This window comes from Triplophysa dalaica, chromosome 1, assembly GCF_015846415.1.
Source record: "Triplophysa dalaica isolate WHDGS20190420 chromosome 1, ASM1584641v1, whole genome shotgun sequence".
In the NCBI taxonomy this organism is placed as follows: Eukaryota; Metazoa; Chordata; class Actinopteri; order Cypriniformes; family Nemacheilidae; genus Triplophysa; species Triplophysa dalaica.
Window position 1 is genome coordinate 21,693,811 of NC_079542.1, and position 23,661 is coordinate 21,717,471.

The 23,661-nt window shown below is 38.9% G+C and overlaps 1 protein-coding gene across 2 annotated transcripts in view; it reads left to right on the forward strand.

The window, feature by feature from the left end:
* The window catches only part of dennd2b (DENN domain containing 2B), a 57,360-nt gene that overhangs the window by 17,634 nt on the left and 16,065 nt on the right, over window positions 1-23,661 (forward strand). For both annotated transcript variants that reach the window (XM_056758691.1, XM_056758685.1), the window contains exons 2-9: window positions 6,485-6,583; window positions 12,359-13,603; window positions 15,872-16,017; window positions 19,702-19,841; window positions 20,075-20,290; window positions 21,534-21,630; window positions 21,715-21,759; window positions 22,090-22,274. In XM_056758691.1, coding sequence (XP_056614669.1) covers window positions 6,507-6,583; window positions 12,359-13,603; window positions 15,872-16,017; window positions 19,702-19,841; window positions 20,075-20,290; window positions 21,534-21,630; window positions 21,715-21,759; window positions 22,090-22,274 — 2,151 coding nt within the window. In that variant the 5' untranslated portion in view covers window positions 6,485-6,506. The remainder of the gene's footprint in view (window positions 1-6,484; window positions 6,584-12,358; window positions 13,604-15,871; window positions 16,018-19,701; window positions 19,842-20,074; window positions 20,291-21,533; window positions 21,631-21,714; window positions 21,760-22,089; window positions 22,275-23,661) is intronic.

A 23,661-nucleotide genomic window follows, 5' to 3' on the forward strand; every position in this document is an offset into this window, starting at 1 on the left:
ATTTATTTACGTTGTTTTTATTTAATTAAAGTCTATTTAAATGTCTGCCGGTTCCCGCCTCCTTCCTTCCATATCTTGAATCTTGTTACAGAGACTCTTGTAACATTTGAGACCCGCGATCGCGGTGATCTTTTGTCCGGTTTGCGATTACTCAAATGCTGACGGTATGGTCATATATCATTAAACACGATACAAGTATAGGCTAAACAAACTATACGCAAGCCTTGCCATCACATCCGGGAAATAAGTCAGTAATTTGAGTAAAATCATCCCGTGCGAATGCGTCACATGAAATACTGATGAGGGGAGGTCATTTATAAATCACAGGAGGCCTCCAGATAATACTAATCCCCTACGAAAACTGTGAATGATGCTAATGTGTAACCTTACGTTACGTCTCTAGCTAAATTCACAGAAGGCTCCAACTACGCAAACTGCTATCCTATCATAGCAGTGGGCGTTTACTTATAAAGTCTTCAATGCGGCACATTCAATGGGCTGCACATTTAATGCGGCCCATTAAAGCCGAGCGTCTGTAGAGCTGGACTCAAATTAGGCTAGAAAATAGCCTATAACTTATTGATTTTGATGTTTTTGAACGTAAAAATCACGCGAACGTCATAAGTAGACCTCATACAACAGTATAAAACAATAAACAAGCCCAGTTCATCACACCTTTAAACATGGAAATTTGTGTAATGAATAATAAAGATGAATGTTTAATGTGACCAGTTTCAGTAGAAGAGGTAAAGCGGATATGGTCGCCATTTTTCTTACGAAAGCAATATGCCATAAAGCTAACTTATGCCCATGCTATGACCTCGATAATTACATTTTAATGTTTGGTAATACAATGTTGGAATAAACCCAGCTTCCTTGCAGTCATCCATGCAGTTCTTACTTATATAGAACCACATATTAAACAAGTAGATTGTCAATTACATTCAGCAGTTCTTCATTTTCTTCCAGTCTTCTGTGATTTAAACAAGTTATGCATGTTTAATATAAATCTTTGAGTCATAAATTGTTCTTATTATGAAGCAAGCTGTTTTACTGTATAAACTTGATTCTGCATCCATGTATTTTTATTACATAAAATACTATTTCTTATTGGGGTTTTTGGGAGTAGGATTTATTTATTTGATCTTTTATGTAGCTGTGGTTTGTAGATTGTTAAGCTTAATTTGCCTTGCTGTCTTAAAGGGATAGGATACCCCAAATGTTTAATTCTGTCATCATTTAGTCATCATCTTGTCATTCTGTAGAATACAAAATAAGACATTTTGAAGAATGTTGGTCACCAAAAAACAAAATATCCTTTTTTTGTGTTCTGTGAAAGAAAGTCATACAGCTTTAAAATGACGGGTGGGGTGAGTAAATGATGACAGAATTTTATTATTAATAATAGTAAAGCTTTAATAATTTAATATATTTCCATGTTCTGCTGGCTTTATTTTTACAGCTGCTCACCTCGAATAGCTCAGTAAAAATATTCAACCTGTTTGGAAAAAGTCCCACAAAACTTGTGCCTCCCATGTCATAGCAAAAAGAAAATATTTTGGTTAGCCGCAGTTTTATCTCTCTTTGCAGCTCGTACGCTTTCCCTAAAGTAACAGCAATAATTTAGAAGTTTTCAGATGGAAATATTGCACTTTAGGGCAGGTGCTCTTGTTGCAAACAAAGCATTATTCAGACTTCAATAGAACAAAAACTGAAATAAGGACCGAATACATTGGTCTCTGTTCAGTGCCGGTTTGGTAAGTTAAAGTGGTAGTGCAGCGCTATTGTGTTCCCTACAGCAGAAGAAATCATGAATAATTCATCAAGAGCAAAATTACACTCTGAAGTCTGAATAAGAGCCTGCAGTCGGCTTGAAAATGAAGATTCATGTTTTTTTGCAGTCCTCTAAAACAGGAAATGGCTGACAGAAGGAATGCTGTCTCTCTCCTCATCTGTCTCTGTTGGGCTTTAAGCTCTGCTTCTGGTTGGCTGAATACTGCATACAACAGCTTCCTGTAAACAAGCCCCCAGTGCACCCAGCTACACCCATCACTCTCTGTATTTGAGGGCTTTTAATATTGTTGTCCTTATGAACTCGATAACAAACGAGTGTTCGCGTGCAAAGATGTGAGTCCTTTTCCGTTTGAGTGTGGATTACTAGTCTTTCCCACTTCTGCTGTCTGATGAGGCCGGTTTGATGGGAAGAAGTGACAAGTAGTACTGTATATATGCACATGGCACTGTGTTCATGAAGGGTGGAGATGTGCTGAAGGCACTTTTCAGGGATAGAGTTTGTGCTGCGGTTACAAGACGGCATCTGAGCTCATAGTTGTTATAGGAGTTTTGGGGTTATAAAGACTAAAGTATTAGATTTATATTTAAACTGGGGAAATATGTCCAGGAATAATTTTTGGGACTTAATTTAATGCTCATCAAATGTTTTCAAGCTTTGTTATGGCTTAAGACTGACAGATTGAAAAGCAGCCCCCTCTTTCTCAACAACTAACCTGAGCACCTCTGTGCTCACAGATCCCAAACCACAACTCCCTGGCTCAGCTTGTAAAACGTATATCTGCCATTAAACAGGGGTTTATTTAGTCCTAAGGTGCAAACGTTCATGGGAGAAAGCAACCACTATTTAATGAACTAAGAGACTATCTTAGCTCTGCTTAGCTTGGCATTAATACAAACACGCCGTCCAAACGTTGCGTCTTACAGTAAAGGCATTTGGTATGGCTCTCTGATTCTACAAACAGATTTTTTAGAATCTCTGTTTCACTGAAAGTCTCTGTAATTACCCTACATTGCAGGTTCGGGGCTGCTATTCTTTCATCTGCATGTTCAAGGATTGTAAACATTTCACTATGTAATGTTACTTTTGTTAGTGGTGCATGGGAAACACAATTATATAGTCAAAATCTGCTTTATTGTCAATTCTGCCACATGTAAATACATACATACACTGTAACGAATTGCTGTAAAAACTACAGCGTTATTTTACAGAAGCTGACTGTATTTTAAATAATACAGAATATTGCTGTAAAGTGCAATGCATTCTGGAGTCACGTGACGGATTAACTCAATGTACAGAATATTGCTGTAAATTTCAAATCTACAATGGCGGGATGATCTTCAACAGTCGAGATTGGGGTAGTGCTCAAAATGAATGATTCACACCTGTGGTAAGTAACTTATTACGTATTTTTTTTCCATATTTGGTAACTATCATGCTGGTAACTTTATATAGAGGTATCTACATTCGCGTTTCATATTGGTAACATCGGATTCAACCTCCATCCGCGGGGACCGAAGGAGTCTTGCGGGGTTTCAGCAGCGCCGTCGCGGTAAGATTTCAAACATTCTCCGTCGCTATAGCACCTGAGGACAGAAGTTGTTCATGTTATTTAGAGTTTTTGTTCACACCAGGAGTGAAGGCGTATGTGACGAGCTACAGTTCATTGTATTAGTAAGTTGACGGTTGTTTTTTTAATGTTGAACATCGCGCCCGCCGTAGACTCGGTAAAAGTTACATGCTTCGACAGTTGGGATACCACACTCGCTCGTGATTATTTTGTGGTGTAATTCAAATTTGCAAATGCAGTCATCCGTTAAATCGAGCGCCCAAATTAAAATGAGTCACCATAGCTTGAGGTAAGTCGATGTTCACGGAGGATAGCCCGGTAAAGTGATTAATGTACGTAACCATCTAGATATACAGTTTATGTATCGGAGGCCAGCTGAGAGCTTGAGCAAAAGACGTTAGCGACACCCTCATTGTATAGCAGGCCTGTCTCCCAAATAGGACCGTTGGAGGGTGGGAGTGAGACCCGTTACAAAATACTAGTGTGACAATTTCTTGACCGTGACATCCCTAACGTTAGTTGGATTACATTTCTGTATAAGTACGGTTTTAAGTGTAAGTTACTCTGTTTAATTTGCTTAGAGTTTGTTTGTAGAGTCACTTATACTAAAATGTAGTTTAAATGTAAAATGCTTAAAGATAATTGTATAGTCACTATTAACTATTACTATTGTCACATGTATAATTGTTTGTTTTAGGACACACTTTGCCATGCAGGCCACTGGATGCTGACTACTGAAGGTTAGGTTGTGTGTGACGGTGCTCAGCACAGCTTCATGTCTGGCCTTACCACTCTGTTCATAGCATGTTACATATTCAATCTTGAGTACCAGGATGGGGCAGCATGTACTTGGAGTCCAATGAAAGGTATTAATTGAACAACTTCCTTACCTGCTTTTTATAGATATGTTTATGTTATATACCTGTTAAGGCCTTTAAAACAATATTTCTCAACGAGAGATGCATTTTTTTGGGGCAAATTATTTAGAAGTCTCCCCTATTTAACACTAGCAAGCTGATGATTTAATTCATGTGTTTTAATATAATATATTTTGCACATTTAATATATAACATTTAGTTTTTCCTGACTCTTTGTAGATATTAATCCAGAGAGTGGAACAAGAAGCGTCATCTAAAATGCCAGGATACAGAAGAAACAGGTTGCAGTGAACCCACATGTCGCCGCTCTTCTAAACACAATGATGAATATTCAGTGTAATCGATGAAAAGTAAGAAGCACACACACACACACACACACACACAGGCACATACACACACACACACACACACACACACACACAGATCTCATCATTGAATTACATCATTTTATTATTCTCTGACTGTATATGTTGTCCTCTGTTTTTCTCTGACTATAAATTGAATATCTAACATTATTCTCTTGTTTCGTTTCCATAGTTCCAGCTACTTGTTGTGCTCTGATGGATCAAGATGTGGACCGTTTTACAGACTCACTTTGGCCTTGTTTTGCAATGTTGTTTCATGATGGTAATGTTGGTTAACGTGTTGTTAAACATGAATGTTTAAAGAGCCATGTTGGATACTATGAAGTTGTTACTGAATAAAATTATTTCATGTACAACAACGTACACAATTTGTCTGTAATGTATTTTTGTATCAATTAAAAAAAAAAAAAAACTGTATATCCAGTATGCAAAACATACTGGATATACAGTGATTTATGTATTTCTTCTAAATAAAGTAAATTAAAATCAAGCAATTTGCTGTAAAAAATACAGCATTATACTGTTACTATTCAAAATTACAGTTTTTCCTGTATTCTGCAATTACAGTAAATGGCTGTAAATTAAATTACAGTACTGTGGCTGTACAATTTACAGTAACTGGCTGGCAACCCTGCTGCCAGTAGTTTACTGTAAATTTTACAGGATTTTTTTTACAGTGTATAGAGGATTGATATTGCGTTACTCTTAGACCCATGGTGCAAACAAATAACACTAACACAGAATAAAAAAGCAAATTTACAAGCAGGGATATTTAAAAAAAGAAAAGAAGATAGATAATAAAGCAATAAGCCCGCGAAGCAGTGGGTAACAGTGCATTTTATAACACCTAAGGGCGTTGTGGCACGACTCGAAGCCGAGTGCCTAAAACCCCGTAGCTGTTCTAAAATGCACAGTAACCCACTGCTTCGCGGGGCTTATTGCTTTAATAAAACGGTTACTCCATGTGCTTAGCAAGGTTTCATAAAATAAAGTAAATAAAATGATATTTAGGCTATGTGGTGCGGTCAGCCGTTATATTTTGGGTATTATATAGCGGCTTAGAACTCCGTTCCGAATCAAGGACCAGAACTGACTGTTTTACAATGGCAGATAGCAGAATTCGCTATAATACTATGATTAAATACACATTTTGACAAGCACTTTTTTATATTTTTATTGGTTAGATATTTGGAAAACCCAGTGGCGATAAGAGTGACTAATAATAAGGATTTATGACCAAAAATAAAAATCAATAATATACAATGTTTCAGAACAAAATCAGCGATATGTTATATGATCTATTGTGGCAATGACTTGTCTGGGTATGTTTTACCTATATTTCTTCTGAAAATAAATTGGAATATATGTTCTCTTTCTGAATGGGAACTAGAGTATGTTATTTCTTGGTAGCTTAATGCATATCCTATGTGGCTACTGTAGGATTTATCACCTGGATCTAACACGCAAACATCTTTCTCTGAAGCATGCTGGGTCTGTCTGTGTTTCTGGGATGGTGAGGGATTTGTTGTTTGCAATACAGGGATGATATGGATGTTTTTGTGGAGACTATACGGCCCATATCTTTTGTGGTTTAGATCAGATTTTCCATCCAGGATTAACCAATGTTAAATCTCATATCTGACCCTTTTGGAGCTTTTCTTATAGTAGTTTATATTTTGCCCTTTGCTGTTTGTAAAAAATGTAACAGCTCCTAAAGGTTAATGAAGTTTTGTATTAAATATATATATAAAAAAGAATTGATAAACCTTGTCTAGTCCATAGAGATGTCATCAAAATAAAAGTGCCAGTTTAGTATTTATATTGCCATAGTACATTTGCATTTATTATAGATGTTTTCTTACCAACATTTTTTCAACAGGCGAGGGAGCCCCTAGGAGGAGATGACTGCCAACAAAAGCTCCAAAGCTACACAGAGAACAGCAGGAGGGTCTAAAGGCCCCGAGGATAACTTGGACAGGTAGGAGCCATTGTGATGCCAATACATGAGTCAGCAATCTATTCTCATGCTTTCTCAGTTTTTATTGTAATCAATCATTTAGGTAAAACAGCAACATAGAATATATTCACCAGTGGCGTAAGTTGTATAGAGCCATGAAAATGAATACAAGTACAATCTATCAAAACACTTATTGTGTATCGCAAGTTTATAAAAACCTTCCCTCTAAAAATGCAGGTAATTTTAAACCCAAACATTGGGGCAGAAAGGTACGAACCCAAACATTGTGTTGGTATTTTACCTTTTCAACCCAACCTGTGTTGTTTCCTCCGAAAATTCTGGGTTTGTCCCCTTTTCAGCCAACATATATGATATCTGCAGAAAAACAGAAGGTCTTGTATATGGACTATTATTTCAGTAGAGAATATATTGATTGTGTTTAAATATTAATACAAATTTACTGATCATACATAAAGCAATTATAGTGCATTTGCAGTTCATACTTTTAATGTTATGCAGGTGTTGAAATATGTTTGGTGGTTTGTTGATTCATGTTATATTTAGATTGATCGTAAATCAATGTTTTTCAAACTCTGCCTGGAAGCCTCAGATAGTCTATTCTATTTGTGGACACGAGGCTTCGTTCTGTGAAGCTTTCCGGTACGTATCAGATAGTTATTGGATAAGAAACAAGTGAAGAAAAACATTCTGTAAAGAGCTAAAGGAGTTGCTTTCATAATTACCTATCCATGCTCTCTGATGTCAGAGATATTTACAAAAGGAAATTGTGATTTATGCGAATTAGTGCAGAGAAAAATGATGGCGTAGATTCTGCTACCCTCTGTAGAGCCTCTCTTAGTGGACATGGATATTAAAGTTTCTGCTGTAAATCACAGGCAAAGGAGAATGCTGAAGAGGCAGATTTATGTCAGATTGGGTGGCGGTAGGTAGGCCTAACACTAAGAATATGCGCTTTTAATAGCAAAGATAATAGTTAAAAAAATAACCCAGTCATAAATGAAATATTCACATTTTTGTGGGGGAGAACCCACTGGATCTGGGCTTGATATGTTGCTTTTTGATGTGTGTTCAACTGTTCATGGAAGTGCATAGCTTCACCATGCTGGCATGGCTTTCAAACAGGAAATGGCCTGTGGTTGACACTGCCCTCAAGACCCAGGAACAGGCAGAACGGCATTGGCTTTCCCTTGGTCCATGTGTGGCCAGACCAGCTGGCTTCCCCAGAGCTGGACTTGTTTTTACTGGCCCTGTCAGAGCTCTTAGAGGACCTCCTCAGACCACAGACACAAACTCATGGTGGACTCAGTGAAAGAAGCTTAAGTTTTTCTTGTGTAAAGGATGTTACACAAGCTTAATATTGCCTTCATAGAAACAATCATTTATGCCTTGTGGAGGGGTGGTCCAGACAGGGTGGGCATATTTTTTAACATGCATTTTAAGATTGCTTAGCTAACATATAAATGTGAATTTTGAGTGAAATTTTTATCTTTTGGACAGGGTGTAAAATGACCCTCAACATTTCTGTGTTATTCCAATCCCTTGTAGAAAGCTATTTGTGATGTAAATTCAAGCTCTGATTTGAAGATTGTCCTCCCAAATAATATCTTCCATCTTCTCATGACAGATTTGGATATTGTCCGTTCCTCCCCTTGATTATCTGGGATAATACCCTTATTTGTAAGCCACATTTATTGTAAATGCTAGGCCATAAAGATCTGCTTTAACAGGATATGTTAGTCAGACTCAAGCATGACATTTTTCAGTGGCGGAACAGGGGGTGTGATGGAGGGCCAGGCCCATGAAGGGCAGTGGAGCCGAGGCGGCCAGGGAGGTGCAGACAGGGCTGTAAGGCCAGGAGTGGACATCTTTGATGAGGCAGGAAACTTCAATGCGGTCATTTTGGACAAGGCATGGATCTCTGATCTGAAACAAGCTTCTTGGACGAGGCAGGAAGACGAGAAGAGGGCCATCTTGGACGAATCAGGGACCTCAGAGGCGACCATCTTGGACGAGGCAGGGAGCTCAGATGCGGCCATCTTGGACGAGGCAAGGAGCTCAGGGGGTTCAGAGTCGGCCTGTGGTGCAAATGAAGGGCTTACAGCCCAGACACACAACAAGGCAGCTGCCACCACCAGCATAGAAGATGCCAAGGGCAGAATCTCAGGAACGAACACCTCTTGAACCACCGGACTAGGTACCACTATCGAAGCGGCTATGATTCCTGGAGGCTGTGGGCTGGCAGCCATCTTGCGAGTGAGCTCTGGACTGCCGGCCATCTTGCGAGCAGGCTCAGCCTTAACAAACACAGAGCTCACCACCCTCAGAGTGGGGCATGCAGACTTTAGCCTGAGGTATACTGCCCCCTCCCAAAAAATGTTTAGAGGAGTCCTCCTCGCCAACAGTGAGTGGATACCCGACACAGGCCAACGTATAGTCCATAAATTTCTGCAGCGACCCTCAAGGACCATAATGGGTGAGGTGATCTTTTAGTGGTTGATTGTGTCTGTAACAGAAAAAAATCGATCAGGGCAAAATCTGGAATGTCTGAAAGAAAAGCAATGTCAAAATGATCTTTAGTGATGTCCTTGAGAGTACGCTTACCGTTGTGTGTGCAGACAAGGATAACTGCTGGAACCTTTTTTGTGTTCAGTCGTTCTGTATCGAAAATAAAGCCAGGCAGGAGGCAGATCCACCTGCAGTTTATGATTTAATAATAAAAAAGGAACAAAAGAAATCCATGAAAACATCAAATAACAGGGACACTGGAACAACGACGGACAAATGAAACACAAGGGCTATATTCAGTAGACAGAGTCAAACAGGGTAACATGCTAACAAGACACACCTGGCGAAGGCTAATCAACAAGAAAAAATACAACGGACTACAACATAAAACAGGAACCGGAAATAATACACAACACGATAATTAAAGGTAACAAAACAAGGAAACTTGGACTTTAATCCAAAAATGTGCGCTATTGTGAAAATTTTGATATACTGACACACGTTTACTTCATTTTTCTTTATACAGACCCATCCTTTCTATTAATTAACAATGCTAAATGCTACATTAGCTTACCCTCGTGCGCCATCGAGCGAACCAAATTATCGTTGTCTGCTCTTTGCTGTAAGATATCCCAAAGTCTCAGGTATTTTTAGCAGTATTTTGTTTCGCTGCCATCCGCCATTTATATGCTCCATTACTCCTGTGTTCTACGTGTGTTTATGTCGCGCTCACAATGTTGCTGCGGCAGAAGGGGCAGCTCAACTATAACAATATGGTTTTAATACCCACCCACTTTGAAGTGGTACTAAACTGCTGTGAAGAAGCAAACTGAGCCGAAGTGAAGTGAGCTGTACCGAGCCGTGTCGTACTTAACCTGACAGTACCATGCCGGTGAAAGGGCCATAAGTACACTATAGGAACACATACTGTAATAAAGTGCACAGATTTGCCTTTTCCTTCAATACATGGTATAGTGTTTAGTTTACTACAGTTTATAAATTTACTACAAGTTAATTATTTTATCATCTGGTTCAAATTTAGCGGCATTTATTTTGGCATTTTCTTGTATAGTAAGTTGACCAGATTTTTTTCGTGAAAACCGGGAACATTTCCTAGTTAAATGGTCAAAATACCATTGAAATCTCATTTGCTTTAATCAATCAATTAAAAAAACGGGGACAAAACATTTTGTCTTTTGTTGTTGCACATAATTATTCATGATTTTTTGTACTATTACAATTAATTACAATAGTATAATATTGTTTGCAGACCACACTGAACATAACTTATTTTAAAAAAGCTTACCAAAACTCCTTGGGAAAAAACAATAATTAAAACGTTTGAAATAACATTTTATGTTTGTGGTTTTGGAAATTAACCTTTTATTTGCATTTTATGGTAATTTTGATTACAGATGTCCTTTCTGTGAATGTGATAGTTGTCAGTGTAATTGCTATTTCTTAGATAAATATTTTTAACGTAAGTGTGGAAATCACTTGATCATTGATGGAAATTCTGTGTTGTGACGACGGAACGTTATGTTAGAGATAAAAAATTTGTGCAAAACAATACAGCTCCCTGGTCTAACCCTGTTATATAACACATACAAACAGTTTCACTTTCATTTAAAATGAGTAGCTAGTACCTTGAATCCAATCACTTTTACTGTAGTCTTTTGATGTCGTCATGTTCCGTTGTACATTCATCTTCGCTCAGCGGCACGCGACTAAGTAATTAGTGTAGCTTACAGCCCCCTCTGCTGGTGTAAATAACCACTGCATTGTTGCTATGATACTCCGCAGGATATGTTTATTGGGCTTTTTCAGTGTATTTTCTGGTTGTATTGGTGTACTGTAAAACGGGGATATTTCCGGGGACAGCTCCAGTCGTAGAGAACACCAAAATCAGGGACTGTCCCCGAAAAACGGTCACCTTATTGTATAGGTGTCATTCACTCATACACGCAGAACAAGCAGAGGACAAATTTAAATAGTGGAATTCTGCAATCTCGATTCCTTCCATGTTTTCCCACATCTCGCAGATCAAAGGGCTCTAGATCAATGGACTCGATGCAGCAGGAAAACAAGTTTTAATCGCAAAATGAAAATAGATAGTGTTGTTAGTTAACCTCACACACAAACAAGCACAACGACAAACGCACTTCACCCAAACAAGCGGCTCTGTCTACTGCACCTGCCAAACTGTATCGCTGCACTATTTGATGATCCCTCGATGAAAAGTGATGAAGACTCATATCGGGGCTTTTTGATTGCCATGAGTTTGGGGCGTTTTAAATTAAAGATAACAACACAAGGAAATCTAAACTTTTCAAAAACTGAAAACTATTACTCTGTACGGACAGCCAATGTGATGTGTAACATTGATGATGATATATTTTGTGAATGTTTCACATGAGGATGGTGATTATACAGTCATTTTAAGGCAAGACCTGCAAGGCTTCAGGTGGAGTGGCGTTTCTCTAGCCTTTATAGGCGTTATATATTTTGTTGATCTGTCCCAACCTGCACCCTGGATCATTCTCTTGGCCTCCTCCCAGCTTGCATTTGTTATTCTAACCACTGCTGTGACATCAGATCTGCTTGCCTCAATTTCACTGAGGTGTGGGCCAAGTTTAGTTTTAGTTCCTGGAAGCATAGAAGCAGCATTAGATTTTGAGGTGGATGAGAAAGTGTTTGTGCGTCTGAAGAGACTGAAATGAGGTCAGCAGAGTCTTTAATCATACTGCTCAGCAGTCAGCAGCGGCTGTTTGCAGAGTGAACAATGGGCCTGGGAATGATGAGGAGACAGAGGTTGACATGTAGACAAAGAGAAACAGTTGCCACACACAGCTAAGAAAAAACGCTAAGGGTTGATGAGGGTGAGTTCCTTTATTCTTTATCCCTTTATAATCATTAATGGTTTCAATAGCTTTTGATTGGGAGGTTTATATGAATGTTCCCAGAATGATTATGTGGAAGAATCTAAGTATGTTTTTTGACTGTTCTTCTTGGTTTGCATTGGCTTAATGTGTGAGGTTACAGCCGTTCCAAAACTATGTCAAATTGTTGTTTTATCCCATGTTGGTCCTACCTAACATTCCCTTTTATCTGGAATCGATTTTCTGTTTAGAAAACATTTTGTAACAACCATCTTTTCCTTTTACTCATTTGGATCAAAAGAGATTTTTTTTCCGCATGCCTTTTCATATTTCTTTGCCAACCACAATTTGTGAAAGATTTCTTTGTCACTGCTTGTTGCTCTTGTTTCAGGTGTCAATCTGTCTCTTCACCACTTTCTACTGGAAAAGAGCCAAGTTCTTCTCACCTCAGTGGCAGCGAGGACAGTCGGCCGGGAAGGTACGCAAAAGCTGACTCTAAACTTTGGAGCCAAAGGAACTGGAGCTGTAAGACAGCCAGTCTAAGAAGTGGTTTCTCAATCTCTACTGACTTTGAATGTCAAACCAAGCTCACCAAGTCTCAGAGCATCGCGTGTCTGGACAAGAAGCTCACCATCCATAAGCCATCAAGTGGAGACAACCAGGAGCAGAAGGAGAACCAGCCACAAGACGGCCTCCTTGTGGGGGATGGACTGAAAACTGGTCCCCTTAGCTGGAGTACCCTTTCCATAGGACCCACCACCAACCTCGGGCACAAACGCACACTCTCACTCAGCCGTACTGGAACCTCCGCTTCATCCGTCCCCATACGCAAAAAAATCTCAGAATGGGAGGGTCGGAATGCGGCTCTACCTAGAATGAGCCTTTGCTTGGAGAAGAGGCCTGGAGGTGGGAGTGAGGGTTGCCCGAGCCTGCTGTCCTCACCCTGCAGCGAGAAGACCTTTGACTTTAAAGGTATGAGGAGGATGAGCACAGCATTTTCAGAGTGCTCCTACCCCGAGACTGAGGAAGATGAACGTGCATCTGATAGAGAAACTCCTGTAAGTTTCCAGAAGAGACCGTCAAAGGCTGAGTCCTCAGGGATTTTCCTGCGTACGCTCTCTGCGCGTAAGGAGACCTCAGCCGTCCTCAATCGGATACAAAAGATTGAACAAGCCTTGAAGGAAAGTCCCTCTCTGTCGCCACCGCAGTATCTTAGCAATTGTTACGGTCTTGACAAGTCCAGACAGAAGTCTTTCAATATTAGTGGAACAGAAGATTTAGACAGCACTTGTGGCAGCAAGCGGAGCAGCATCTGCTCCGTGGCCACTGAGCCTGAAGCTTCTCCAGGCTCTGAAAGACTCTCAAAGCTCAGGCAGAGGTTTAGTATCAGCTCTATGAGGTCTGAGAGTCCAGAACTCCCATCTGCACAGGACTCTTCTGGACCCACAGTGAACCCTTTGCCTAAGCCCAAACGAACTTTTGAGTATGATGCCAATCGGAACCACAGGGGCTTGATGCCCAGTAATGGACTACCTCCCAGCACTGAATCTCCCCCTCCACTTCCCTCAACTCCGGCACCTGCTGTAATGAGAAATTCTAAGACTGACGAAAGCTTGCCTAGGAAGACTCAAGATAGGTAAGAAATGTGATTGTTTTCCGCATGATATAAATGACATGGCTGTCAGCATAGTAGTGTTATGTTACTTAGCGGGTTCTTTTATTCAAAGCGGTTTACTGTACAATGTTCCTGGAGTGTTATGGTGTTCTTAAAGCATTGTGGAGATAAATGTCTTGCTCAAGGGGACAATGATGATGGCTCATGACTTGCTCCTTTAGGGGATTAAACTGGCAACCTTCTAGTTACTCACCGTAATGTTAAAAAAAAAATCACTCAATAATGAAAATGTAATTCCTTATTCATTGTTTTCCTTTCATGCATGAAATTTGACAATCTCAGGATGTTTTTCCTGTGTGTTTTTTTTTGCTTCTAGGTCATGAACAACTAGATTGAATTGATCAAAACACAATAGAAATTGAAATGGATTTAATGGTTATAATGGGAATTGTATTGGTTTTAATGGAAACTATATTGGTGTCTACTTGAACAATATGTGTATGAATTCTATTGGTGTGATGTTAGCTGGCAGATAGAATAATACCCAAAACACACTACAAAAAGGAATTTATAATGGTTTTAATCAGTGCTTGAATTGAATCATATCTTATGGGGAGTCCCCACGATGAGATGTTTTTTTGGGGTGGGACCAAAAATCTTAAAACATATTTTTAAATCATATTTAATGTAAAACAAATATGCAAAACAATACTAAATATATCACTGTGTTTAAATGTCTGTCAATATCAAGCACTTTTTTACTACATTTTTAAAGTCACCTAAAAATAAACGTATTAGAAAAGGAAAGGATGCCATAAGTCTACTTTTATATCTTATAAAGATTGCCTAGCCCCCTTTCAATTCGAGCATTGGATTTAATGGAAAAGCTAATGTTCATAATAGTGTTTTAAAATGGTAATCATTAGAGATTCTGTGTATCTATGTATTTCCACTAAGTGAAAGAGTTCCTTCCTGTCTCGAACAAGAGCTCATTTATTTTTCTTGGATAATGAAGTATATAAAACTTGTCTAAGGAATGTTGAAAGGGAAAATGATTACAGGCCAAGCATTTGTTTTGTTGATGTAACTCTGGACTTTAAATTATTGGCTTTTGTTTCTGTCTCCATTTTCTCACACACTCTTATGTTACAAATCAAGTAAGCAAAATGAAATTTCCTGTCAGGCATTTGATAGCAAGCAGGGATCAACATAGAGATTCTTGTTTTCTCAGGGTCTCATAAATTTACCATATTAGGTAAATTGTTGTCTTCATGTCCAAAGCCAGTCTGGTGTGAAATGTTACTTTATTACACTGTCTTGTTTTTCAAAACTGCTATGTATAGCACAGTGTGTTTTTATCCTCACGTTGAGATTTAAACTGACAATGGCGAACGGCCTGCAGGTTCTAAAGGAACAGGCAATGTTTCATTAATATTTAATTTTCCAAATTTAGTTCCATGTCTGAAAATAGTATCAGCAGTAGCTTTATCTGTATCAAACACTTTTTTGGGCCGTTTTTAGAGACCCCCTTAAAAGAGTCTCACTGACTGCGTTCACTTGACACAGTGAGCTGGAACAATAGAGAAAATGATATGTTTTGGATGTTCAAAGACTTTGGTTCATCTCCTCTCATTATGATGATATAACGCTGCTTCATACCGCCACTGCTTTGTTTCTTCTTGAGGGCTCTCATTATGTTTAAAGATCATATTCCTCATGTCATTTGGAATGAATTTTGGCACATGGATTATTTTAGCCCAGTTACTGGATATGGAGAACTGCCAGGTTCTCATGATAGAGAACCTCATGGGCAGGAGTCTTTCTACTTCTCTGCATCTGAGCCCATGTTTGACATTCCTGTGGCTGGTGCAAAGTCGACTGTTTAGAGACTGTGGGCAGGCAGTGAGCTTGTGTAATGTTAGAGTTCTTCTGAATGTCTTTTGACCTTAATAAACATGTTAATGACAGATTCAATACCTAATACTCTTGTTTAACCACACAAGTGTGTGACTTTTGGGCGTTTGTATCAAAAGTTGATCAATAACACAAATGTTGTTAAAATCTCTCATTTTGCAACTTATTGCAATAAGCGTCTTCTTAAAGAGCTATTGAGAGATTGGATGTATTTAAGGTCCTCGCATGTGAAAGAGGCTTTCATCTTCTCAGGTGGTCTGGCCTGATTATCATCATCCAGATAAAAGATGTTTGCCTTAAGACAAGCCATTAGAAATATTCTTCACTTTTAAGATCAAAAGCTGTATATTTTTCTTTATTTCTGTCTGGTTCTAGAGAATCTTGTGAGTCAGAGGATGCTCTAAGCCTGCTGTCCTCGTACCCCTCCTCACCCACAGAGAATGGCACAGCCGCCAAAGGGAACCACAGTCGGCCCAGCTCCAAGAGCACACTGGAGGAGAACACCTATGAGGACATAGTGGGTAAGAACGGTTGGTGACAGTTTTCAATGGATTCCATTTGATTGTAAATTAAGGCTGAAAATAATGCACATCATACCTTGTATTCAAACAAAGACTTAAAGATATAAGAAAAACTTAAATAGTAAATATCTATTCTGTGTCTTTAACTTCTTTATAACATTACGTAATAGTATCATTTAAGTTTGTTTAGTATGCCTTTTTCTCAAATGTAACATTCATGTTATTGCATTATTGCTTCCCATAGTAGTAGACAGATATTGCTCTGCACAGGGGTCCCCTTGCAGGACTTTATATTGCCTGCTGATTCCACAAGCACTGTGTTAATTTACTTTTTTGTCTATTGAAGGTGATGAAGTACTGGCATGTGGCACTGGCCAGTTTTATGTGCTAAATTCCTTTCTGGTAGGAAACAGCCTGTTTGCACTAATGCTTAGACCCCGAGGGGCTTGGCATTGTTACACTGTTCATGGGTCTTGTTCTGTGGCTGCGCTGTAAATCTTTCTCTCTGTCTTTGCTGATGAGGCAAAGGCATCAGATGCTGTAATGAAAGCCGGCTGAATTAGAGCCTGCTGAAAACAGACAGGTTCTTCGGGAAGTTTTTTAAGCAACTTAAGTTCTTATATCAGCTTTACAGCCAAGAATATGCAAACTCATGCAAAAGAGCCTTTGGTAGGTTTGACTTTAGAGACATTGATGACCGGTGGGTCCAAGAGGTGTATGAGCCTCTAGCGGTTTGGAAGCGGGTGACTCTCAGAATTCCCCCCGACAAAGGCTCTATTGTTCCAGAACACCTCGAGTGTGGAATCAAGTGTTGTGGGTGCACAATTTTACGAATGCTGATTACTTCTAGAGAAAAATATATGGCCCCCATGTTCCGTCCGCAGTGCTTGGGACTGGTGTGGTAGGGTCTGAGAGAGACACGAAAGGGCCTCCAGAAGCACCAAGTTGCAGTTAGAGGATCAGATGATTTGTTTTCTCAGGCTGTTGTGGATATGAAAGATATGCCAAAGTATCGCTCAAATCCTCTTGTTAGTGAATTTCTTTACCAGTAAAGAAAAAGAGACATTGTTTATTGCATGCATATTCTGGCCTGGAATCTCACAGGTACAGTTTTGGGGCATCACATTGCATTCTGGCACAGTGCCAGTCTGGGCTGATGCCATTTACTGAATGACTTATCCTCCATATGCACTGCACATTCATATAGCGATAAAGGATCGGCCAAATATCTCCAGATGGCTGGGTCATAATGCTTTTATCATTAGATAAATCATTTGTAGGAGAACCTATACACGTCATGATGATATACAAGGTCTAAAAGAGGCCACTTCCTTTCTCCTTGGACTTTCTTAAATGTGGCGTCTGCAGACTTTTTGAAAAGGCTGCCTATGTTTTAGTTGTGTTTTTGGCTTTTCATTTCAGGCAAAACGCGTGTTTACACATCACAAACCTATTCGTTAGAGGAACATTCCTCATCTCACATCATGACTGCATGCTGCTGTTGGGAAGAAATCAAACTGGCCATAACACAGTTGTCTGCTGTGTCGCTTTTATTGAAAAGGCGAGACCCACATTGTGTACTGCTCACTTACTCCATGTCCTTTTCTCTTTGTGAGAAAATCCCTTTGTGTATACAGAATGACAACATGTATGTGTGTGTAAGGTGTGCACACTCTTTCTCCGTTTGTCCGTGTGGTGTTTTGTGGAACTCATGTAAGTAGAGAAGTTGATTATTACCTTCCTGTACTTGATTGGTCAGAGAGCCGTATCATTTCTCCACCATGCTGTCATTACTTTTCTTTACTTGGGAGCTTCACTGAGCATTCTGGGTAATTGGTGGTCTGTCATTGTGACTCTTCGGCTTAATGGCACTGGGGCAGATCTCAGCATTACACCTCTTAAGGTCAGGCTCTTGTGTAATGGTTAACACTTTGTGTGCTAAAAGCTTCTGTTAAGCTTTTTAGTTGGTTCCAGTGTTTTTAAAGGAGTGGTAGGCATTTTTATGGTCAGGCTCACTTAGCAGCATTTTTTGTCAATGCTGTCATCTGTTTCTGTGTTACTGAAGTGTACAACGCACAACAAACAGTTGCACAAGAGGCATGTGTGCAAGATGCAACGAGATCAACTGATCTGATTGCTTTCTGTTTTATAAAATTCTAGGCTGACATATTTAATGGAAACATTTTTTTTGTTAAAAGCATCGAAAGCTCTGTATTTATGTAGGATAAATCTTATGATGCACTTATGTTAAAATGCACAACTGGCAGCATTTATTATGATTTTTTGGCAGGTAAGTATTGTTATAAAAAATAGATATTTAGATGTATTTCTTTTGACAGAACAGACTTCTGATAATTTGACATTAATCTGGCAAAATTATTCTAGTAAATCACATGTTGTATAAAATCACAGATGGTTGCTATATACACTACTAGTCAAAAGTTTAACAACACTTTTTGGACAACACAAAATTTATAGTATGCTATGAATATTATGTTGATATTAAATCAAATCAAAGCAAAAAATATTGCTTTTTTAGCATCTTTAGAATAATAACTGTTGTCTAGAATTTGTAGAAATGTTCAGAAATCAAGCTGCTTCTTGGGAATTTACCCTGACATACTTTTTAAACATCATTGAAGTGTACTCTTATTGACTGCTCTTTTTTCATTATTCAGTCAAAATCATATATGACATTTAATAAAAACAATTTTAGTTTGTAATAGTTTGTATTAAAATGTTTAAATTTGCACTGTTGCATGATTTAGTTTTGGTCATGAAACTAATGTTAGACATGTAAGCATAAAGCTTAGTATCATTTTCCTAAAATCATGAGCAACGTTTCACTCATGTGTTTCAAAACGTTTGACTGGTAGTGTACTGTTGTGATTCTCAACTGTAAGCAAGTCGATTTTTATTTAATAACTGGAACCTATTAGAACACATTAAATGTGTTTTTAATAATTTATTAAATTAGATAAATAGACAAAATACCATTTTTTTTACACATTTTTGGAATCCGATTATGTAATATTTTGCTCTCAGTTGTCTGTTGTCAATTTACTAGCAGTTGGCATAAAGTCCTTAAATTAAAATAAAATTGTATTCATATCTTCAGGTCTTTTGTCACTATTGATCCAAACATAAGTAAAGCAAAATTAAACCACAAACAAAAGTTAAATTACATTAATTGTGATATGAAGCATGTTAAATGTGATTTCAGATGCATCAATAAGTCTTCATCGGTTTCAAATGTTTCTCACAGTACTAAGGAGTTTTATACAGAGTCCTGACCCTATTCCTAACTGTCTGCATTCTCTTATCTTGACTCATCATTGGCCTCTTCTTCTGGAGACAGAGTGCTGTCCAAAGGCTCATGTCCAACAGAAACTGTGTTTAGAGACAATACACCCAAACTTCAGGCAGGCTAGCAGTAAACCTCCATGAATAACCCTCTCCCAGCGCTCAATAGCTGCCCCGTCGGGTGCCTCCAGCTCCTTCTCATTATCATCTTCCACCCCCTCCGTACCTTTTGCCCACCCTTTCCCTATCAGTGCGTCTCCATCTCCCACTCACTCCTTAAGCGGACATGTTACCCTGATTCCTTTTAAGTCCGTTCCCATGCAGCTGGTATTTGGTTTTAATCTGAGTTGTGTTTTCTCTCCCCTGATCTTCTGCGGACAGAGAAAGAGAATCCATATGAGGATGTAGATCCAGTGAGGAGATGTCTGGTCAGAAATTCCCGCCTGTTACCCGAGAGGTCTCGGGACTCGCTCAACAGGATATGGACCTCCCAGGACAGGAAGTCGATTACGCCTCCCCAGGTAGTTCCTTTGGCTTTGCAAGATAGCGATGATAGGACCTGCTGTTCAAAATGACAAATCTTTTCTTCATATTTAAGCGCTATTGATATGGAAGCTTTAGCTATATTACCCATTTGCCGTAATGACCTCACTTCGCAGCACATTTATTCTGTGCACAAATGTTGAAATAATGCATGTCTGATCCTTGCACCTGTGCGAAAAGATTAATCTCTTATTAACTTTCCTCTCACCAGCTGCCCTCTAAACCGAGCAGTCAGTCTCTTAGGTTGCCAGGTCCATCTGACAGGAAGAGTCAGCGCCCATCCCGCCTGTCTAAGAGGCACAGCCATGATGACGTGTTGCTGCTGCCCCAGCTGGGCATGCATTCCTCCCCCTGTGGCCTATTAGATGACAGCCTGGGCCCTACCACTGAGACCCTGGCCTCCCACAGACACAAACGAGTCCCCAAGGTACGCTTGAGCAGAATTTAGTCTGATGACTTTTCACTAGTTCAGCATTGCTGTGTAATGAATATTTGTCTAATTATGTTTTAGTTAAACATTATCATAAATTAAATTATTTTATGAGGGAATAGAAAATACTTCTATTTGCTTACACTATGCTGGGTTATTTTCAACCTTGCTTTGGGTTAGAAAGGGACGAAACCAACGGTTGGGTTATAAATTGACCCATGCTGGGTTGTTTCAAGCCAAAATGCTGGGCTGTTTAACCCATTGTTGGGTTAAATCTTAACATTTCCGGGGTTAATTTAACCTCAAGGTTGGCATTGTCCCCTTTGGACCCAATGCTGGGTTTGAAAATCTGTATTAATACAAAGAATTTCCAGACCAATAGGAACAGAATAAGTATAAGTAAAAAGTAATAAGAAAAATTATGATCAATATCCAAAGGGATGTACGTTTTTGGAAGATGAAAGTGTAGTTCACACCAACATTTAAATATTCATAATTTAATTACCAAATCTATTATTTTCCATGGAAAACAAAATAAGAAATGTAAAAAAATGTTTATTCAAATTCTTCTAAAGGCACATGATAGATTTATATAAGAAACAGACCAAAATAGAAGTTAAAGTCAAATTTCTTGATCACAATCACGTTTAACATGATCAAATTTAAATCTCAAATTTGGCAATTATTTATCCAGTGCAACATCACACCATATCAATTACCAAAAAGTACATTGTAAATGATTATGGATTATACATTTCAGAAACTATTTCTGTAAGACTTCACAGCTGGCTCTTGGGAACTAGGTGTTGACCACAAGCTTTCCAGCCACTGCAGTTTTCTTTGCCCCCTCATGTTTTTGTAGGAAAAACTCCTCCTATCACACACCGATTTAATGCCTTTAACTTGAATGCTCATTTGCTGCAGGGTTTAAAAGGGAGAAAAAAACCCTGAAATCTATTTCTCAGGTTAACAGAAAGACTGCCCTTAAGGGCTAAGAGATTTAGTTTCACCATTTTTCCCTTTCCAGATTGGGAGATTCCAGACTTTCCACTCTACTCCAAGTTGCAGTAGAGTGGTCCCAATGGTTTTTAAAAGCTCACTATATAGCACACTGATAGCTAAATCAATAACTTTCCCATTTGGACATGATAGTCCCTTAAATTGTGCAATTTGAAAATGTCCAATACACATTGAACGAATACGGGTAAGTGTAAAAGTCCTTTTTTTCTTTATCCATCAGGTGGTCCAAAGAATAAACTCTATCTACTGTACAAAACGAGGCAAGAAAAGACTAAAGAAGCTTTCACTTTCCAGTATGGAAACAGCATCTCTAAGAGGTAAAAACATGTGCCCCAATTTTTGTTTGACATGTTTGTCAGTTGGCCTTTTGACATTAAACAAACCTCTTTTTCTGTTTGTAGATGACAACAGTGAGAGTGAAAGCGACTCTGACGACAGGTTCAAAGGTGAGGGATAAAAACACGGTTGAATAAAGGTCTCTGGTGGCCAGTGTTTCAGAGTGCTGCTGAAAGTCTCTGTTCTCTAAGCAAACAAGCCCACATGACCTGTGATTTGTCACATGTAACTGTCAGGACTGATCAGTAGATGAGAATGAGCTGCATAGCGAACAGGAGATATTAATGCTTTAAATAAAACTCATGTTGTGCGTATTACATTTTCATCTATGCATTTGGCAAAGGCTTTTAATCGAGACAACATACATTGATGTTCCTTGCACAATTTTCAATGCTCTAGTTCTCCTTTTGCCTATAATGTGATGTTTATTGTTTACATAGCCCACACTCAAAGGCTACTGAAGCTGCAGTCGATCCTGCGCCGTGCACCCAGTTACAGGACGCTGGAGCTGCAGTTGATCGAGTGGCAGGAAAGAGAGCTCTTTGAGTACTTTGTGGTCGTCTCGTTAAAGAAAAAGCCCACCAAAAACTCTTTTACTCCAGAGGTCACCTACCAGTTTCCAAAGGTGAATAATAAAGATTCTGTATTAAAGCAACACTTTGTAGTTTTTTCAACCTTAATATAATGTCTCTAAAATTATTTCAGTGGTTAAACAACTCTTAACTTGAAGAATTCTACTCACGCTGTTATCAGAGCAGCCTCATAGCGACTACAATTACAGTCTATAAGTTCTGTGTTATAGAAGCCCCGCCCATCTCCTGCCTGTGGAAGAGTGCGAAATGGTTACCAAACGAAGTTTCTGCATTTGACGGTTTCATCAGTTTAGTCAACAAATTCACGTGTATTGAGCTGCACACAGGGAAGCTTTTACATAGAAATTATTTATGACACTGGTAACTAGACAATTATGCTTATCAACAACATGGGGAAGCTGTGAGCAAAAGCTGCTTTAAAGTGGCCATAACTCAGACAGTTTCTGCACATCTCATGTTAATTTTGGAGCACTTACAGAATAGTGTCATACCCTTCGATTAACAGTAGAGTCTTTAGTTTGATAATATTTATAAAAAAGACAGAGACAGTCTGAAAGATTATTTCCAGAAACATACGACGTGTGCAGGGGTTGCTGAGGGGTAGGCAAAACTAAAGCATGTGCGCACCCATTGATAACAAAACAGACATCAGTTTCACTAACCGCGTACGGTTCATTTTCGGCTGGGACCGCTCCATCTATCAGTTTCAAACAATCTCCAAATCCAGCGTTATATCCACTGTTTATATAACATTCCTCACCCAAATGCAGTGAAATACAAACACAGCTGAACTTAGCGAACGTATGCTCTCTCTCTCTCCTGCACATAAGTGAAAGTGACTTGTGCGCATGCTCCTTCTCCCACTCTCCTTGGTTGACGCATGGGCGTGCCGCATGCTTTTCCTGGAAAACTGTATGGGACTAAGAAAAGTTGAAACAAAAAAGATTATCATATTCGAAAAAAAGTTTCTGAACTACATCATACGTCCAACTCGTTTTTTGACAAGTTGACCATGTTAAAGGCTGAGTAGGCAATCCTGTCCAGAAAAGGTTTTTGTAATGCTGGTTGGAAGTCTCTTAACATCCTTATAGCAATCAATAAGTAAAGCGAAACATTGGTATTTTTATATTGACTGTATATATCGTATGTGAAAGGCGATCAGGCAAACGTAAGCTTTTTCCAAATGATCTACTCTGCCTTTAAGAATGAGAAGCCTGCATGTTTAACATTGTAAATTAGTCAGAATGCATGAAACACTGTTGCATACCCCCTTTATTCTTTTTGATACTAACATTTAATATATTTCTCTTGTAGCTGAGGGTGCTTATTTGTACAATATTCCCTTTTAATGTTTCCTCAAACAGTTTTGTTTAAATCATCAAAGTATCAGATTTGTATGGTATACAAATAGTTTTTATT